General features: G+C 45.0%; 1 protein-coding gene across 1 annotated transcript in view; it reads left to right on the top strand.

Annotated features, from left to right (window-relative positions):
- The first annotated feature begins 2,373 nt into the window (after window positions 1-2,373).
- Window positions 2,374-13,924, top strand: part of LOC134447512 (echinoderm microtubule-associated protein-like 6) — a 190,025-nt gene continuing 178,474 nt past the window's right edge. Inside the window, exon 1 of the mRNA XM_063197047.1 lies at window positions 2,374-2,570. Within this exon, the coding sequence (XP_063053117.1) occupies window positions 2,374-2,570 (197 nt within the window). The remainder of the gene's footprint in view (window positions 2,571-13,924) is intronic.

Raw genomic sequence — 13,924 nt, 5'->3', positions numbered from 1 at the left:
AGTTAGAGCGTCATCAGTTTTACATCAGACAAGGAGACAGTGTGGGCCTTCGTACACGGTATTGAATTATGCACTCATCCCAAGGTTAGCACCGTGTAAATGTGAATGTGTTTGCTGCTGTGCCATACAAAGGTACAGACTGAATAGGCTGCAATGACTCTATACACAATGGAAAGCCAAACTGAAGATGTGTCGATATGAGCTATGGTACTCGTCAAACTGAGCTACCAAGCCATTTCCACTAGTGCAATACTATAGCACCCACCTGGGCTGACCTGGGACCAAGTTTTGTGTCAATAATATGAGCTAGCTATACCCATCAAACTGAGGCTATTATACTGTCAATGGGCAGCCAGGTAGGCAATACCTCTGACCACCATCCTACACAGTGCACTTTTAATGTTAGGTCTATGTTTTGACTATTGGTAGCTCATTTTGATGGAGCAGCCCGGCAATCTGATATGAGCCCTACACACAGGCGTGCCAGCGCCAGTGTTAATGGAGCGCTTTCAAAGAACGCTTTACCCAAGGGTGCACAGATGCATTTTGGCTTTTTTACATAATGAAAATCAACATGATAATTAGGCACAAAGGGATATGTACCAACACACTAATGCACCTGAAGACAAGGAATGGTGGTGATAAACCTTAATACATTTTGCAAAAACAGGTTAAATTCCATAATTATTTCTTCATGCATTTGCTTTGTGCCGGCCATGTCATACATAGCATTTTGAATGTGAAGAAAACTAGGACCTACTACAAAGCATTACCTGTTATTTTGACTGGCTTTCTATATTACTGAAAATGCCAATTCATATGGCATGCGGGTATAATGAATTCATCCATGCAGTCTTCAGGCCAGCCTGTATGGACAAAGTACTTCCATAAGTGTAACTTAAACTATTATGTTACATTCAGTGTTGTAAATAGTGGGCGTAGCCTGACATTTCCTGTTCTACTTCAACTCACGTTCCATTTGCCCACACGCACTCAGGACCAAGGACAGCGCAAGCGCGTTGCTTGGTGGGTGCTGTAGTTTTAATACGGGGAGATTACGGCATCATTTGACCTCGTGGCGCCATGTAAACTACTACTACCGTGAGCCTCTGTACTCCTTCAGGTTTTTTTTACGTATCGCACAATCGAATACGAACCACAAGGCGTCGTGGTAACCAAACTGGAAACTAAAAACCAGAACCCCTATTCTTGAAAGTTTTACGCATCTATACCAACCACGACATTCTGGAAAATGCAATCTTTACGCTTGAAACGTTTCTCGGGATAATCCACTCGAAAACCCATTCCCCTGTATATTTTATCTGTTTGAAACGGGTGCTGGCTTAAAAGGTACAGGCCAGTAGCCGTTTGTTTTTTTTTCTGCTCTAGATAAATGTAGACGAGAATGGATCGCACTGTCTAACTGTGGCGTGACTGCGTTTGTGGGTGCACCGTGAAGCAGCGCCGATGAAAGATCGCCCTTGTCGAAACTACCACTCGGCGGTATTCATTGAAAAATTCCCACAGACTGGTGCCAGCAGCCCACGAATCCGGATCGAGGTATGAGCCGTTCGCTTTATTATTATTTTTTCCAAAGCGCTTTTTTGACCTCGACCACGGAATCGCTCTTTGGCGAGGACTCTAATGCTTGGCTCGCCAGATATTGCGTCTATTAGAGGAGCTTTGTGGAGATGTTGTCTATATTAGTATAATCAGGATATATTAGGCAGTAGTAGTAAATGACAGTTACTAAGAGCATTTACTACAGGAAGGATTACGCAGCGTCTTAGCCTACAAAAGGAGTTGTAGACCACTATCTACCGGCGAAAGAGCAAACGTGCTCCTAGCAGCATTGGCAATTAATGTTCCCTTTATTTGCGGGGAAATGTTATAAACACTCAAATGGACGCAATTTGCTTATGAATGCAGGTCAACAATGCGATAAGTAATCCTCCCTGCGTCAAGAAGAGCCACAGTGATTCAGGGTTATGTGGCACTACACCGTGGACAAAATATATTGGACCTAACGTTGCACGAAGAGCCAAAAATGTCAAATGAGGTGTTGTACTGACGAGTCCAGGCCGACCTCTGAAGGGATTTTACGGACACCTAAGGATATCTAACCCGGTGATCATCTGGCTGCCTCCCGGGGTGCCTCACGGCTAGCCGAGGGATTCCCCCCTTTGCCAACGCTCCACTGCCGCTAGTGGTCCACTCTCACCCCCGGAGCTGATGGGCTTACGCCGAGAACTGGTCGGCGGAAGTCCCTCTATGCCGTTGCAGCAACTGAACCGTGGAGTAGCTAAGTAAAAGACAGAGACAGAGAGCGCGCGAGGGGTAAAACGCTACCGTTGGCTAGTCAGGCGTTAAAGCATGACGGACAAGACTGCTCCTCGTTGCCAACTACGCTTGGAATGGATCCACGGATACCGGGGGCACCAGTGCCGTAACAACCTGTATTACACGGCCGGGAAGGAGATAGTCTACTTCGTGGCCGGTGTCGGTGTGGTCTACAACACCAGGGAACACACACAGAAGTTCTATTTGGGACACAACGATGACATTATCAGGTAAGGAAATCTAAACTATCTGTACATTGACAAGCACGGGGATTCTGACTCTTTTGCCATACTCCTAATAGAGTCAAAGTGGGCAGAGTGGTTCTTGTAACGGACTACTCTGGCAGTGTTGTGTGTGTCCCGTTCTGTCATGGGATGTTGACATCTAAAACAGCTAATCTCGTGGTGGTAGGAGTAAATGTCTCAGTGCCCCCATTTACTGTGTGCTCCGTGCGCGTTTTTAAACGCCTTGGGAACTGTAATGAGTGATGTTTCTTCAGGGCTGCCGGGGTACGTTGGGACGAAGGAAGGCAGATCACAGCGTGACATTAAATGAGCAGTTGGGAATGACAACCACATGCCAAGCGCGAGTCTTTTGACCTTTCCGGCCTGCACGCGCTGTTCGGGTTGGCTTGAACAGTCTGTGGACTTCATAGCCTTCAGCAGTTGCGATTACTGCAAGCACCCATGTATATAGCAGAAACCATTCAGTTGTTCAGTTTAGCCTCATTCCATCTTACTTAACAATCTGTGATTGTATGAATAGTTCTTTCATTAGCTTGAGTTTGAGGCTAGACTAATTCATAGCAGGCTACCTGATATAAGGAAAGAAATGTCCTTTTGGGCCTAGATTGATTGTAGGGAATCAGGACAAAAAGACATCCGCACAGTAGAAATGTAGCGTTAATTCGACACGTACGTAGTTGATTTAACATCTTCCAGGAAGTATTTGGGCACATAGTACTGTCTATGAATTGAAATACCACCGTTGTATCATGTTAGAGAGAAAGGTATGTTTGTTGCCAGTCATTCAGACTTTTCTGTTTTCTGAATAGCCTGACAAACACGCACAAGGCTGTTGAAAGCGGCGCATGGGGCGCTGTCCATGGTACCTGGCTGGCTGCAGCTGTACCTAGGCACTACAGAGGATTTTTGTTACTAAAATATACAGCAGAAGCCCTCTTTTTTTTAACAGCAGAAGATGTTTATTTTCTATCAGAATTCACACATTTACACATTGTGTCACTCTTGGCATGTCAGGCAGTAAGCAAATGAACTAGGTTGTGGCATGCCGAGTGTATTCTTTCTTTCTGTGGATGTAAAATCCCCTTCCCTTTTTGCATACGGTAATGTGGTGTGGAGTTGTGTGGCCTCAGGGGCTGTGATGGTCTGATAAGATAACCAACTACGATTTTTTTTTGAAGTCACAACAGAAGTCTGCCTCTACCCAGAGCTGGTTTTACCAATAGGCATACTAGGCAATTGTATAGGGCCCCACCAAATCTTCCCTCTGTAGAAGCCCCCTACCAGTGGTGTAGTCTATGTAGAACGCAGGTATACGGAGTATACCCACTTCTAAATTTCAGGGATTTCAGTATACCCAGTTAAAATTGATTGATCCATTATTTTGAATAGCACAAATATATCCAGTATACCCACTTCAAAAATGCTCAAATATACAGTATACCCACCTTAAAAAAGTAGACTACACCACTGCCCCCAACTGTCAGCCCCATCATGGTAAATACCAGACAGAAAGGATCCATGAGGGCCCCATGCCCATATTTCACCTAGGGCCCCCAAATTACTAGAGCCGCCACTGCCATTGCCTCTACCTCTTGCTCTGTTCTGATTTCTTCTCTTCTCTTCTTTTCTCTTCTCTTCTCTTCTCTTCCCTTATCTTCTGTTCTCTTCTCTTCTCTTCTCTTCTCTTCTCTTCTTTTCTCTTCTCTTCTCTTCTCTTCCCTTATCTTCTGTTCTCTTCTCTTCTCTTCTCTTCTCATCTCTTCTCTTCTTTTCTCTTCTCTTCTCTTCTCTTCTCTTCTCTTCTCTTCTCTTCTCTTCTCTTCTCTTCTCTTCTCTTCTCATCTCTTCTCTTCTTTTCTCTTCTCTTCTCTTCTCTTCTCTTCTCTTCTCTTCTCTTCTCTTCTCTTCTCCATTGCACCCCGAAGCTTGCTGTAGTAGCCCGGTATATGGAGAGAACCGATTGGTCTCCCCCCTCTCTCCTTCCTATGTTCCATCCCTCTCTTTTCTTGCTCTCCTCCTCCTCTCCTTATGGTGCCATATCTCATGTTCTTCGCTCTCATCTTTTTTAATTTTCCCTTGGTCTCGGTCTCTGTCTCTCACTTTTCTAGCTTTGTGTAACGGAGGCAAACTAGCAGAGTGTGGTGGCGTGGAACGTTAGTAAACCTCCCTCCCTAAGCCTCATACAGTATATTGATAGCATTGAACTGTGGGACTGGTGGTTTAGCTCAGCGGTATCGCCAGAGAGAGTAGAGAGAGAGAGGTTCCATTGGCCCATTGTTTCCGGGTTCTATTATTGGGGGGGAAATCCCCCTTTAGGCAGACCTAGGCAGACCTGAGGACTGTTCTATTCAATGCTAGGAGCATTATGACACGCCCCTTTAGGCAGACCGGAATCTGGTCATGTTAGGTGCCCATAGAAACCTATTATGTTGGCATATCTCTATATACTTAAAGAATCTCTGGTACAGCTGTGCCTCCCATTCTCTAATAGCTGGAGTGTTGACTGTGCAGGAACACCTCAGTTTCATTTGCTTGCTTTTCACTTGAGTTTTATTTTGCTTCTCACTTTACTTGCTCACTTGCTTGTTTCTTTCACTTGCTTCTTTTCCCTTGTCTTGCTCTTTTTCTTTCTTTCACTCTCTTCCTCGCTCTCAGTGTCTCGCTTGTACATGCACCTACCCACACACAGACACAGGCAGCTATGCACAACACTACAGGCACACACACACACACACACACACACACACACACACACACACACACACACACACACACACACACACACACACACACACACACACACACACACACACACACACAGAGAGAGAGAGAGAGAGAGAGAAAGAGAGAGAGAGAGAGAGAGAGAGAGAGAGAGAGAGAGAGAGAGAGAGAGAGAGAGATACACATGAGAGGGCTACACATGTACACAGTTCCCTTAAATATGTATGAATGGGAGTTGTTATCACTTGAGTGTGTCTGGCCCAGTGGTGTAGTCTACATAGAACGCGGGTATATGGAGTATACCCACTTCTAAATTTCAGGGATTTCAGTATACCCACTTAAAATTGATTGATCCATTATTTTGAATAGCACAAATATATACAGTATATCCACTTAAAAAAAACCTCAAATATACAGTATACCCACCATAAAAAAGTAGACTACACCACTGACTCTGGCCTGCAGCGTACCCCTTGGCTAAGGCCTGCTGCACAACTCCTGTCACTTCAGTGTTAAATGCCTCTGTCTGACTTCAGCAGAAGTATAGCTAATCATTACAGTAACAAAGAGGTAAGCTGTACTACAGTAGGGATGCATGATACCACTTTCTTCTAAAAGTACGAGTACATTAATGTCTGTACTTGTCGATACCGTCTACCAATGTCAGTAAATGTATGAGGCTGCTCTTTTTTCCCCATACTGCTTTCAAGTCAATGGAACATGTCGAGATGTTGCATTGTTTCGTGTATATATTATCGGTGCCCTGCCCGGTTTCAAGTGTTTGAGTATGAGTATGAGAATATTGAGCAAGTATCAGGGGCGATACTGATACCGATACCAGTATCATTATCGGTGCATCCCTAGGCTAGTTGTTACAAATAAATGATCAAAAATGATTTCACTTATCACAAAAAATGACTATTATTATAGACCTGATGTTGGCGTTAAACGCACAATCATCAGGCCCACTTACAGTGAGCATGGGTTTTGCAAGACATGTACATGTCAATAAGGGATACTATTACATAATATAACTTATTAGAAGTCATAAGCACTGGTAGCCTGGCGACATGAAAAGTTTGGTGTGGAATAACACGCTTTAGATAGCTGAGAGTTGTGTGTGGCGCCAGAGCCCAAACTATAGTCACTATGCTTCAAATTGCCTCTCCACTGCCTTGGCTAATGACATGACTAGCCAGATGCTACTACTTCTTAGCCATTCTGCTGTCTCTCTTTACCATTGTTTAGCCGAGTCAAACATCGTCTGGTAGAGTAAGGTCAAACTCCACCTACCCAATGTAAAGGAGTGTGCTTAACTTTGGTGTGTTGTCCCCCCCTTCTTCTTCTCTTTCTTTGGCGTTTGGTGGCGTGTGCTACCGCCATTTACAGTGCTAGGGAACTCCACTCATTCTCAACTTCCACTGGTCTCCTAAAGTGAAGTGGATCCCGGAAAAGTATGAGCTACTCTTTCCAGTGTCTCTTGCATTATGATTGGTAGGACGAGGTTAAAGCCTGTGGTGATCTTACATAGAGCAGGGCTGACCAATTCACCAGGTAAAAATATTTTTGGGAGGGAGGCGGGTTCGTCTAGGCTTATCTACTAGGCTTAAAGGGACACTGTGTGAGATTTTTAGTTGTTTATTGCCAGAATTTATCCTGCCCATTCACTAATGATACCTTTTTCATGAATACTTACCACCAGTACCAAATTCTAATTTTTCATTATGACTGGAAAAATTGCACTTTTCATACATGAAAAGGGGGATCTTCTCCATGGTCCGCCATTTTGAATTTCCAAAAATAGCCATTTTTAGCTGCAAAAATGACTGTACTTGGACCATACTATAAAATATTTGTTTAATACTTCGTAAACGTTCATGTAAAGATCAAATTTGGCAATAGGCAGCCCAATTTCAATGAGCAGCATAGTTGCAGTACCTTTTTTGACCATTTCCTGCACAGTGTCCCTTTATTGTCATCAGTCCTCATAGAAACCTAATACTAAAGCTAATGCTAGTGCTAAATACCCTGTTGCCAGGCTAGCCTAGCCCCTTAAGACACGGCTTAATAAATTAGCGGTTACCAGAATGGCAATGACCAGACCTGTAATGTAATGTATTACTAAAGGCCCCTTGCACTGTCATGGCAGTGTAGTAATAGTAAGCTTAGTTAACTTTCAATGTCTATTACAGCGTGCCACTGGAGGTACGGCGTGCATTAAGGGGCTAGCAGAAGAGCAGATCATTTCCCACATATAATAAATAATGAATCACTTCAAATGATGAATAATAGCATAGATCACCTGCTCCAAAAGAACCGTCTTGTCTCGTGTGTATTTGCTTTTGCATTATCCAAAATACATTCCAAGTAAATAATTCATTAAACACAACTATTCACTATTTGCATCAACCATCACAGAGCTGTCACCGGAGTGACTGTCACTGCAAGCATTCAAACAACCTCTTCCCATACTTACTGTACAGTATATGCGTTTCTATTAGTTTGTGTGCGTTTTTTTAAGTTATTCATGGAGTGAATTGTAGTAATAAATTGTTGTAGGTATTCCGTAATGACACAAAAGTGTAGCTCCATTACACAAGTACCATCGAGCATCAAAGGTCCGCCAACGGAGAAGCTACAGGCATTCCAAGAGCTGCGTTGATATATGCGAATGGGTGTGTGTGTGTGTGTGTGTGTGTTTTTGAGTTCGTTCTAAGTAAATAATTCATTTTTCCCTGGAGTCGTTTAATTAAGTTGTTTCAAAATAATATTAACATGTAAGGCACAGTTATTTAGGTTGATGGTCCCTGAAGGATATACTATTCTTGTTTACTCCAAAGCCGACGACCCACACAAGTACACATACATATGCACACGCGCACGCACACGCACACACACACACACACACACACACACACACACACACACACACACACACACACACACACACACATACATGTACAAACATGTATGCCAGCAAGCCAATGCACTCCTCCATCTCTCCATTTGAACATTCATCTGGTCTGTTACTTCTTTACCGCAGAGATACACCAGCGGCGACGCGACTCAAGCGACAGAGTGTAGCAGCAAGCGATACGAGAGACTGAGGAGACTAGAGTATGTCCGTACAGGCAGAAGGCAAAGCAATCAACCATTCCCATTGGCTGTGGTCACTGACCTCTATACAGTCATTGGCTGTCGCGGCTTGTCGCCGAACCGCGTCATAAAAAGTTGAAAAGATTTCAACTTCAAATTGTCGCTCTCGTCGCGCAAATCGCTCTAGTCTCCAGAATCGCTTTTGTCTCTCGACTCAATGCAAAGTCAATTACTTCCGTCGCTCGACTCGCTCAGATCGCCGCTGGTGTATCTCTGCGGTTACTCTGTCTTTCCCTCTTCACTTTCATCAATTCTTCCTCTTTCCCCCTCTCCATCTTCCTCAGTTTTCTGTTTCGATCTCTCTGTTGCTCTGTCTTCCAGTCACTATCTCTCTCTCTCTCTCTCTCTCTCTCTCTCTCTCTCTCTCTCTCTCTCTCTCTCTCTCTCGTCTCTACTCCCTTTCCCTGTTCTCTTTCATCATCATTTCTCTTTCTCCCTCTCCATCTCTCCATCCATCTCTCTCTCCCTCTCTCTCCCCATCTCTCCATCTCTCTTTCTCCCTCTCATTTGGCTTGTACAGTACCCATTTCATCTGTGCTTCCTTGTGTATCTGCGAGCACACCAGAGCTGTCCACTCCGATAGTGCTGAAGTCATCAAGTCGCTGCCCCTGCCCTGCCGCTGCCGCTGCCGCTGCCGCCCACATGGCCGGGCCAGAGCGAGGGCTTAGCGCTTAGCGCTGCTCTTTTCTTTTCCTCTCTCTCCTGGCTATCACTCCCTCTCTCCCTCTTTTCCTCTTTTTTTATTCCTCCCACTCTCATATCTGTTGCCATCTTCCAGATAGGGCTGATCTTAGGGCTGGGATCTCTCTGTCTGTCTGTCTGTCTGTCTCTCTCTCTCTCTCTCTCTCTCTCTCTCTCTCTCTCTCTCTCAATTACAATAAAGTGCTGGGGGAAACCCTGGTTTTCTTTTGCTAGTGTTCTGTGTCTGTCTCTCGTGTTCCCCTCCAACTCTTCCAAGTCTTTCCTTCCCGTGTCCAGATGAGGTCTAGGACTGCTCTCTTCTTCTCTTTTACTATCGTTCCTCCTCTCCTTCTCTTTTCACCCCACAATCTTTCTTTGTAAACTACTGCTCACACGTCCAGATAGGGCTTAGGACGCCCCCCCCCCCCCCCCTCTCTCTCTCTCCCCCTCCTCCATCTGGGCTTCTCCTGGGACTCGATGAGGCGTCTTGTTTTTTTTTCTCCCTTTCACTGCCCTCTCTTTTCTTTCTCTTTTCTCTCCATCTCTCTCATACATTCCCACTCTCCTTTTTCATCTCTCTCATCTCTCCTCCTCCCCCCTCTCTCTCTCTCTCTGCCTGCTGGCCTCTCTTCCCAAGTTGCTCTCACTTTTTATTGTCTCTTCATCTGCCCATCCCACTTTGTCTCTCTCTCTGTCTCTGTCTGCTTGTCTACCCGTCTCTCTCTCTCTCTCTCTCTCTCTCTCTCTCTCTCCCTCTCTCTCTGTTTGCCTGTCATCTCGTCTGTCTCTGCTCTTGTCTACCCGTCTCTCTCTCTCTCTCTCTCTCTCTCCCTCTCTCTCTCCCTCTCTCTCTGCGTCTCTCTCTCTTTCTCTTTCTCTCTCTGTCTCTCTCTTTGTCTCTCTCTCTCTCTCTCTCTCTCTCTCTCTCTCTCTCTCTCTCTCTCTCACTCTCTCTCTCCTTCCATCTCTCTCTCTCTCTCTCTCTCTCTCTCTCTCTCTCTCTCTCTCTCTCTCTCTCTCTCTCTCTCTCTCTCTCTCTCTCTCTCTCTCTCTCTCTCCCTGTGCTGTAGTGAGGGATGGGGTTAAGCGGTGCCCGTGCTCCTCTATCTAGAGGTTAATGAGCTGCTTGTTACTGTACGTGTTTCTGGGTCTGCTCCAGCTCCAGCTCCAGCTCAGCTCACAGTTTTGACACGGGCGGCCAGGGCAGGGCAGGGCAGAGCCAGGCAGGGGAGTGGAGCTGAGACAGAGACATCTGATATAGACAGATAACCATGTACTTACAGTAAAGGATAACTTCAGCCAATTTCAACATGTAGTTGTAATGCTCACACTACCCTGGACTTGTCAGTACCTGAGATGTTTTTTTTTCTTCAGCCTTTTCCGAGATCTTTGTCATTGTAATGGGGGCAGAGTTTGTTAGGCTACGTGTTTCTGGGTCTGCTCCAGCTCCAGCTCCAGCTCCACTCACAGTTTTGACACGGACGGCCAGGGCAGGGCAGGGCAGAGCCAGGCAGGGGAGTGGAGCTGAGACAGAGACATCTGATATAGACAAAGAAGATAGGTCAGTGGGCTTCGGCGTTCAATTCAGTGTTTACGAAGGTGCTCTTTGGTTAGACTTTACTTGGAGTCAGGTTCTTAAAATATCCAAGGCACTCTTCTTCTTGGTTAAAAAGATTTTACACCTAATAAACTTAGCTAGATCATAGTGGAACTGGTTGAAATAGCCAACATGTTTCGGCCTTTATCAGGGCTTTAAGACATTTGATATAGTCTGATAACCATGTGTGTAGCCTCTTACTGCAGATGGAGTCGCCGGCGGGCCTATTCACTATTTGCTAAAAATACTCCACTACATCATAACAACATTGCTATGACAGTAAAGAGAGCCTTAAGTAACAGATTAAGACAGAGGCCTAGCCATTATAATTTTGGTGACAGTAAGGTTATAACATAGGCTCTGTGCTAAGGGGTTAATGATGTGAAAAGATGCACATCGCGAAACTGAGTTTCCACCCCTGTGGTGGAGCAGAATAAACATAAACAAGATTTAACCTGTTAAGACAAGGACCCTGTTACAGCAGTGACCAAGTCTTATTTTACTCCTCCCCTTGAGTTAAATAATAGGGTTTTACCATTCTCCTGTACTTTTGACTGTTCTCAGCTGGCGGCTAACTTGTCTCACAGGACTCAAACAAAGAAAGTAGATCTAACAAGAAGCGTCATTTTATTTCTTTTCCGGTATCCACTTTATGTCGGGTGAACGCCCCTTTAGGAGACCTTGGTTAGGAGACCTTCGGAGTCCTGAGGTTGAGAATAAATCAAGTCCCCTTAGCGCTGTAGATGGCGGTAGCGCACGTCTTGAGCAAACACCTCAAAAATAGAAGAAGAAGGAGGGGACAACGCCCCCTTAGGAGACCCAACTTGAGCCCACGCTTTTGCATTGAGTGGGCGTGGTTTGTGTTATAATTTCTCTTATCCAGTATTTTTGACTCAATGTTAACAGCTAGCTTGGAGGTAGAATTTGCACTGCCATACCCAGAGAACGGTTGAAAGTATAGGAGAATGGTAAAACCCTATTATTTAACTCAAGTGGAGGTGTAAAATCACCTCTGCAATGATGATCCGCGCAATGATGAATTCCCTGTTAAATCCATTGTATTGCAGTGTGGCGTTTCTGGCCACCCTTAATACTAACAAAAATGGATTTAAAAGGGGGTTCAGTGGTATGCGGCATTGCGGGTCGTCATTTCCGTTACGTAAACTAACACGACCTCAAGTTGAAGCTGTGTCGGCATTTGAGACCCTCCCTTGCAGCGTTCTGAAAACCCCTTTCAGATAAGTAAAATTAAGAAGACTTACCTGTACAGTCTGCCTGCGCTAGTAGGCTAGGTCTTGATGTTATGCAATTAGGCTATGTTATGTTATGAACACTTCCAGAATCATCCTTCTCTAGGAATATTGTTATTGTGTTTATGCTTGTTGTGTGTGTGTGCATGTGTGTATGTTGCACTTTCTCACATAAACCCCGACAATTGTTATTAGGCCCACCAGATTTAGACTTGATTTTTCTATCATCACCACCACCCACCATAACTTGTTTCTAAAATTTACAATAGCAAGATGGCAACGTCACGGTCATGAATCTAATACGTAACAGCACTCATACTGGCAGAGATGCAGCAGCAATGACCGTCCTCACTGCTCCCTCTTGTACAGTGTGAAGTACAGTATTCACACACTCCTCCTCCTCCTCCTCCTCCTCTCTCCCCTCTCTCCCCTCTCTATGCTCTCCTCTCTCTCTCTCTCTCTCTCTCTCTCTCTCTCTCTCTCTCTCTCTCTCTCTCTCTCTCTGAGTCATAACCTGCTTCTGAGTGTTTTGCAATGCCATCATCCATAGCTGGCTGGCTTTTAACCGTGGGTCGACCTCTCACTCTCTCTCTCTCTCTCTCTCTCTCTCTCTCTCTCTCTCTCTCTCTCTCTCTCTCTCTCTCTCTCTCTCTCTCTCTCTCTCTGTCCTATGCACTGCTCAGCATCAGCAGCACACCCACACACTCACACTAAAAGCTCCTGGGAGACGAGTCTCGACACTGCTTCGGGAAGCTTCACTGTTTTGCGTCTGTGGGCAGCCAGCAGTGGCTGAGCAGTTAGCGAGAGTTACTTACTGCAGGGGTCTTGGCAGGGCCACAGACAGAAATCACAGAAATCATGAAATGAGGATGAGTCATGTATGTTTGACTTAGCCTGAAAACGTATCGGTTGAGTTACTGAATTACTGAGTCACTCAAACACAAAGAACTTTCCAGATCCATGTACCTGTGGGCAGCCAGCTTTGGATGAAGAATGAGGACATGACTTGAGGGTGTTGGGGCGTATGCATAAAATGAATGATATCATGGATCAGGTTTAGTTGGCTTCACCTGAAACTCACTGGCTATTTTTTTAAAGTCAGGGATATCCTAGCTTGGCGAGTCGACGCACATAGTCTGGCAAAAGCAAGAACTCACCCGCGAAGTCCGTTACTGATTGGTTAAGGTAACACTATTCACACTTTTATTATTATGCTATTATTATTTGTATGCTTTTACAACACCATAGTGTAACAGTCATGCTAATAAAGCACAATTTGATTTTTTATCTGAATTCGGAACTCCAATGAATTTAAATGACAGAGTAGGCTCAGACCATCTCCCACCCTCCATGGAGACAGATTCCTCTTAGCTTTCGCCAGACTGTTTGACGGAGTCAGCAGTCGGCTTTTGCCCAGGCTAGGGAAATCCCAAAAGTTCCAAAGAATCTTCTAGATATGAGTGTCCCTGTGCAGTTGTCACTGAGTAGTTGGGGGGGGGTGCATTGGCAGGGGTGTAGACAGACATCATAACATGAAAATGAGTCAGGTTTGGCTTAGCCTGAAACTCATCAGTTGAGTTTCTAAATTAGCCAGTCAAGGGACCCAAAGGACCTTCCATATCTGTGTGCTGTTGGGCAACTTCGGATGAAGAGTTCGGAAATTGTCTCGGGGCTTACACAGAGATCACAAAATGCCTGCGATGAATCAGTTTTAGTTGGCCTAGCCTGAAACGCTTTGGTTATGTTTTTATTTACTACCGTAGTCAGTTCAACCCAAAGAGCCTTCTGGACTTGGGCATCTGTGGGCAGCCATTGCTGAAGGGTTTCTTGGCAGGGGTGCAGACAGACATCACTAAAATGCAATGAATCAGATTTAGTTGGCCCCAGGAACTCAAACCCAGAGAACCCTCCACATCTGAGCGTCTGTGTGCAGC

Source organism: Engraulis encrasicolus, chromosome 1 (genome assembly GCF_034702125.1).
Source record: "Engraulis encrasicolus isolate BLACKSEA-1 chromosome 1, IST_EnEncr_1.0, whole genome shotgun sequence".
Taxonomy (NCBI): Eukaryota; Metazoa; Chordata; class Actinopteri; order Clupeiformes; family Engraulidae; genus Engraulis; species Engraulis encrasicolus.
This window is presented reverse-complemented; position numbering and strand designations above follow the sequence as displayed.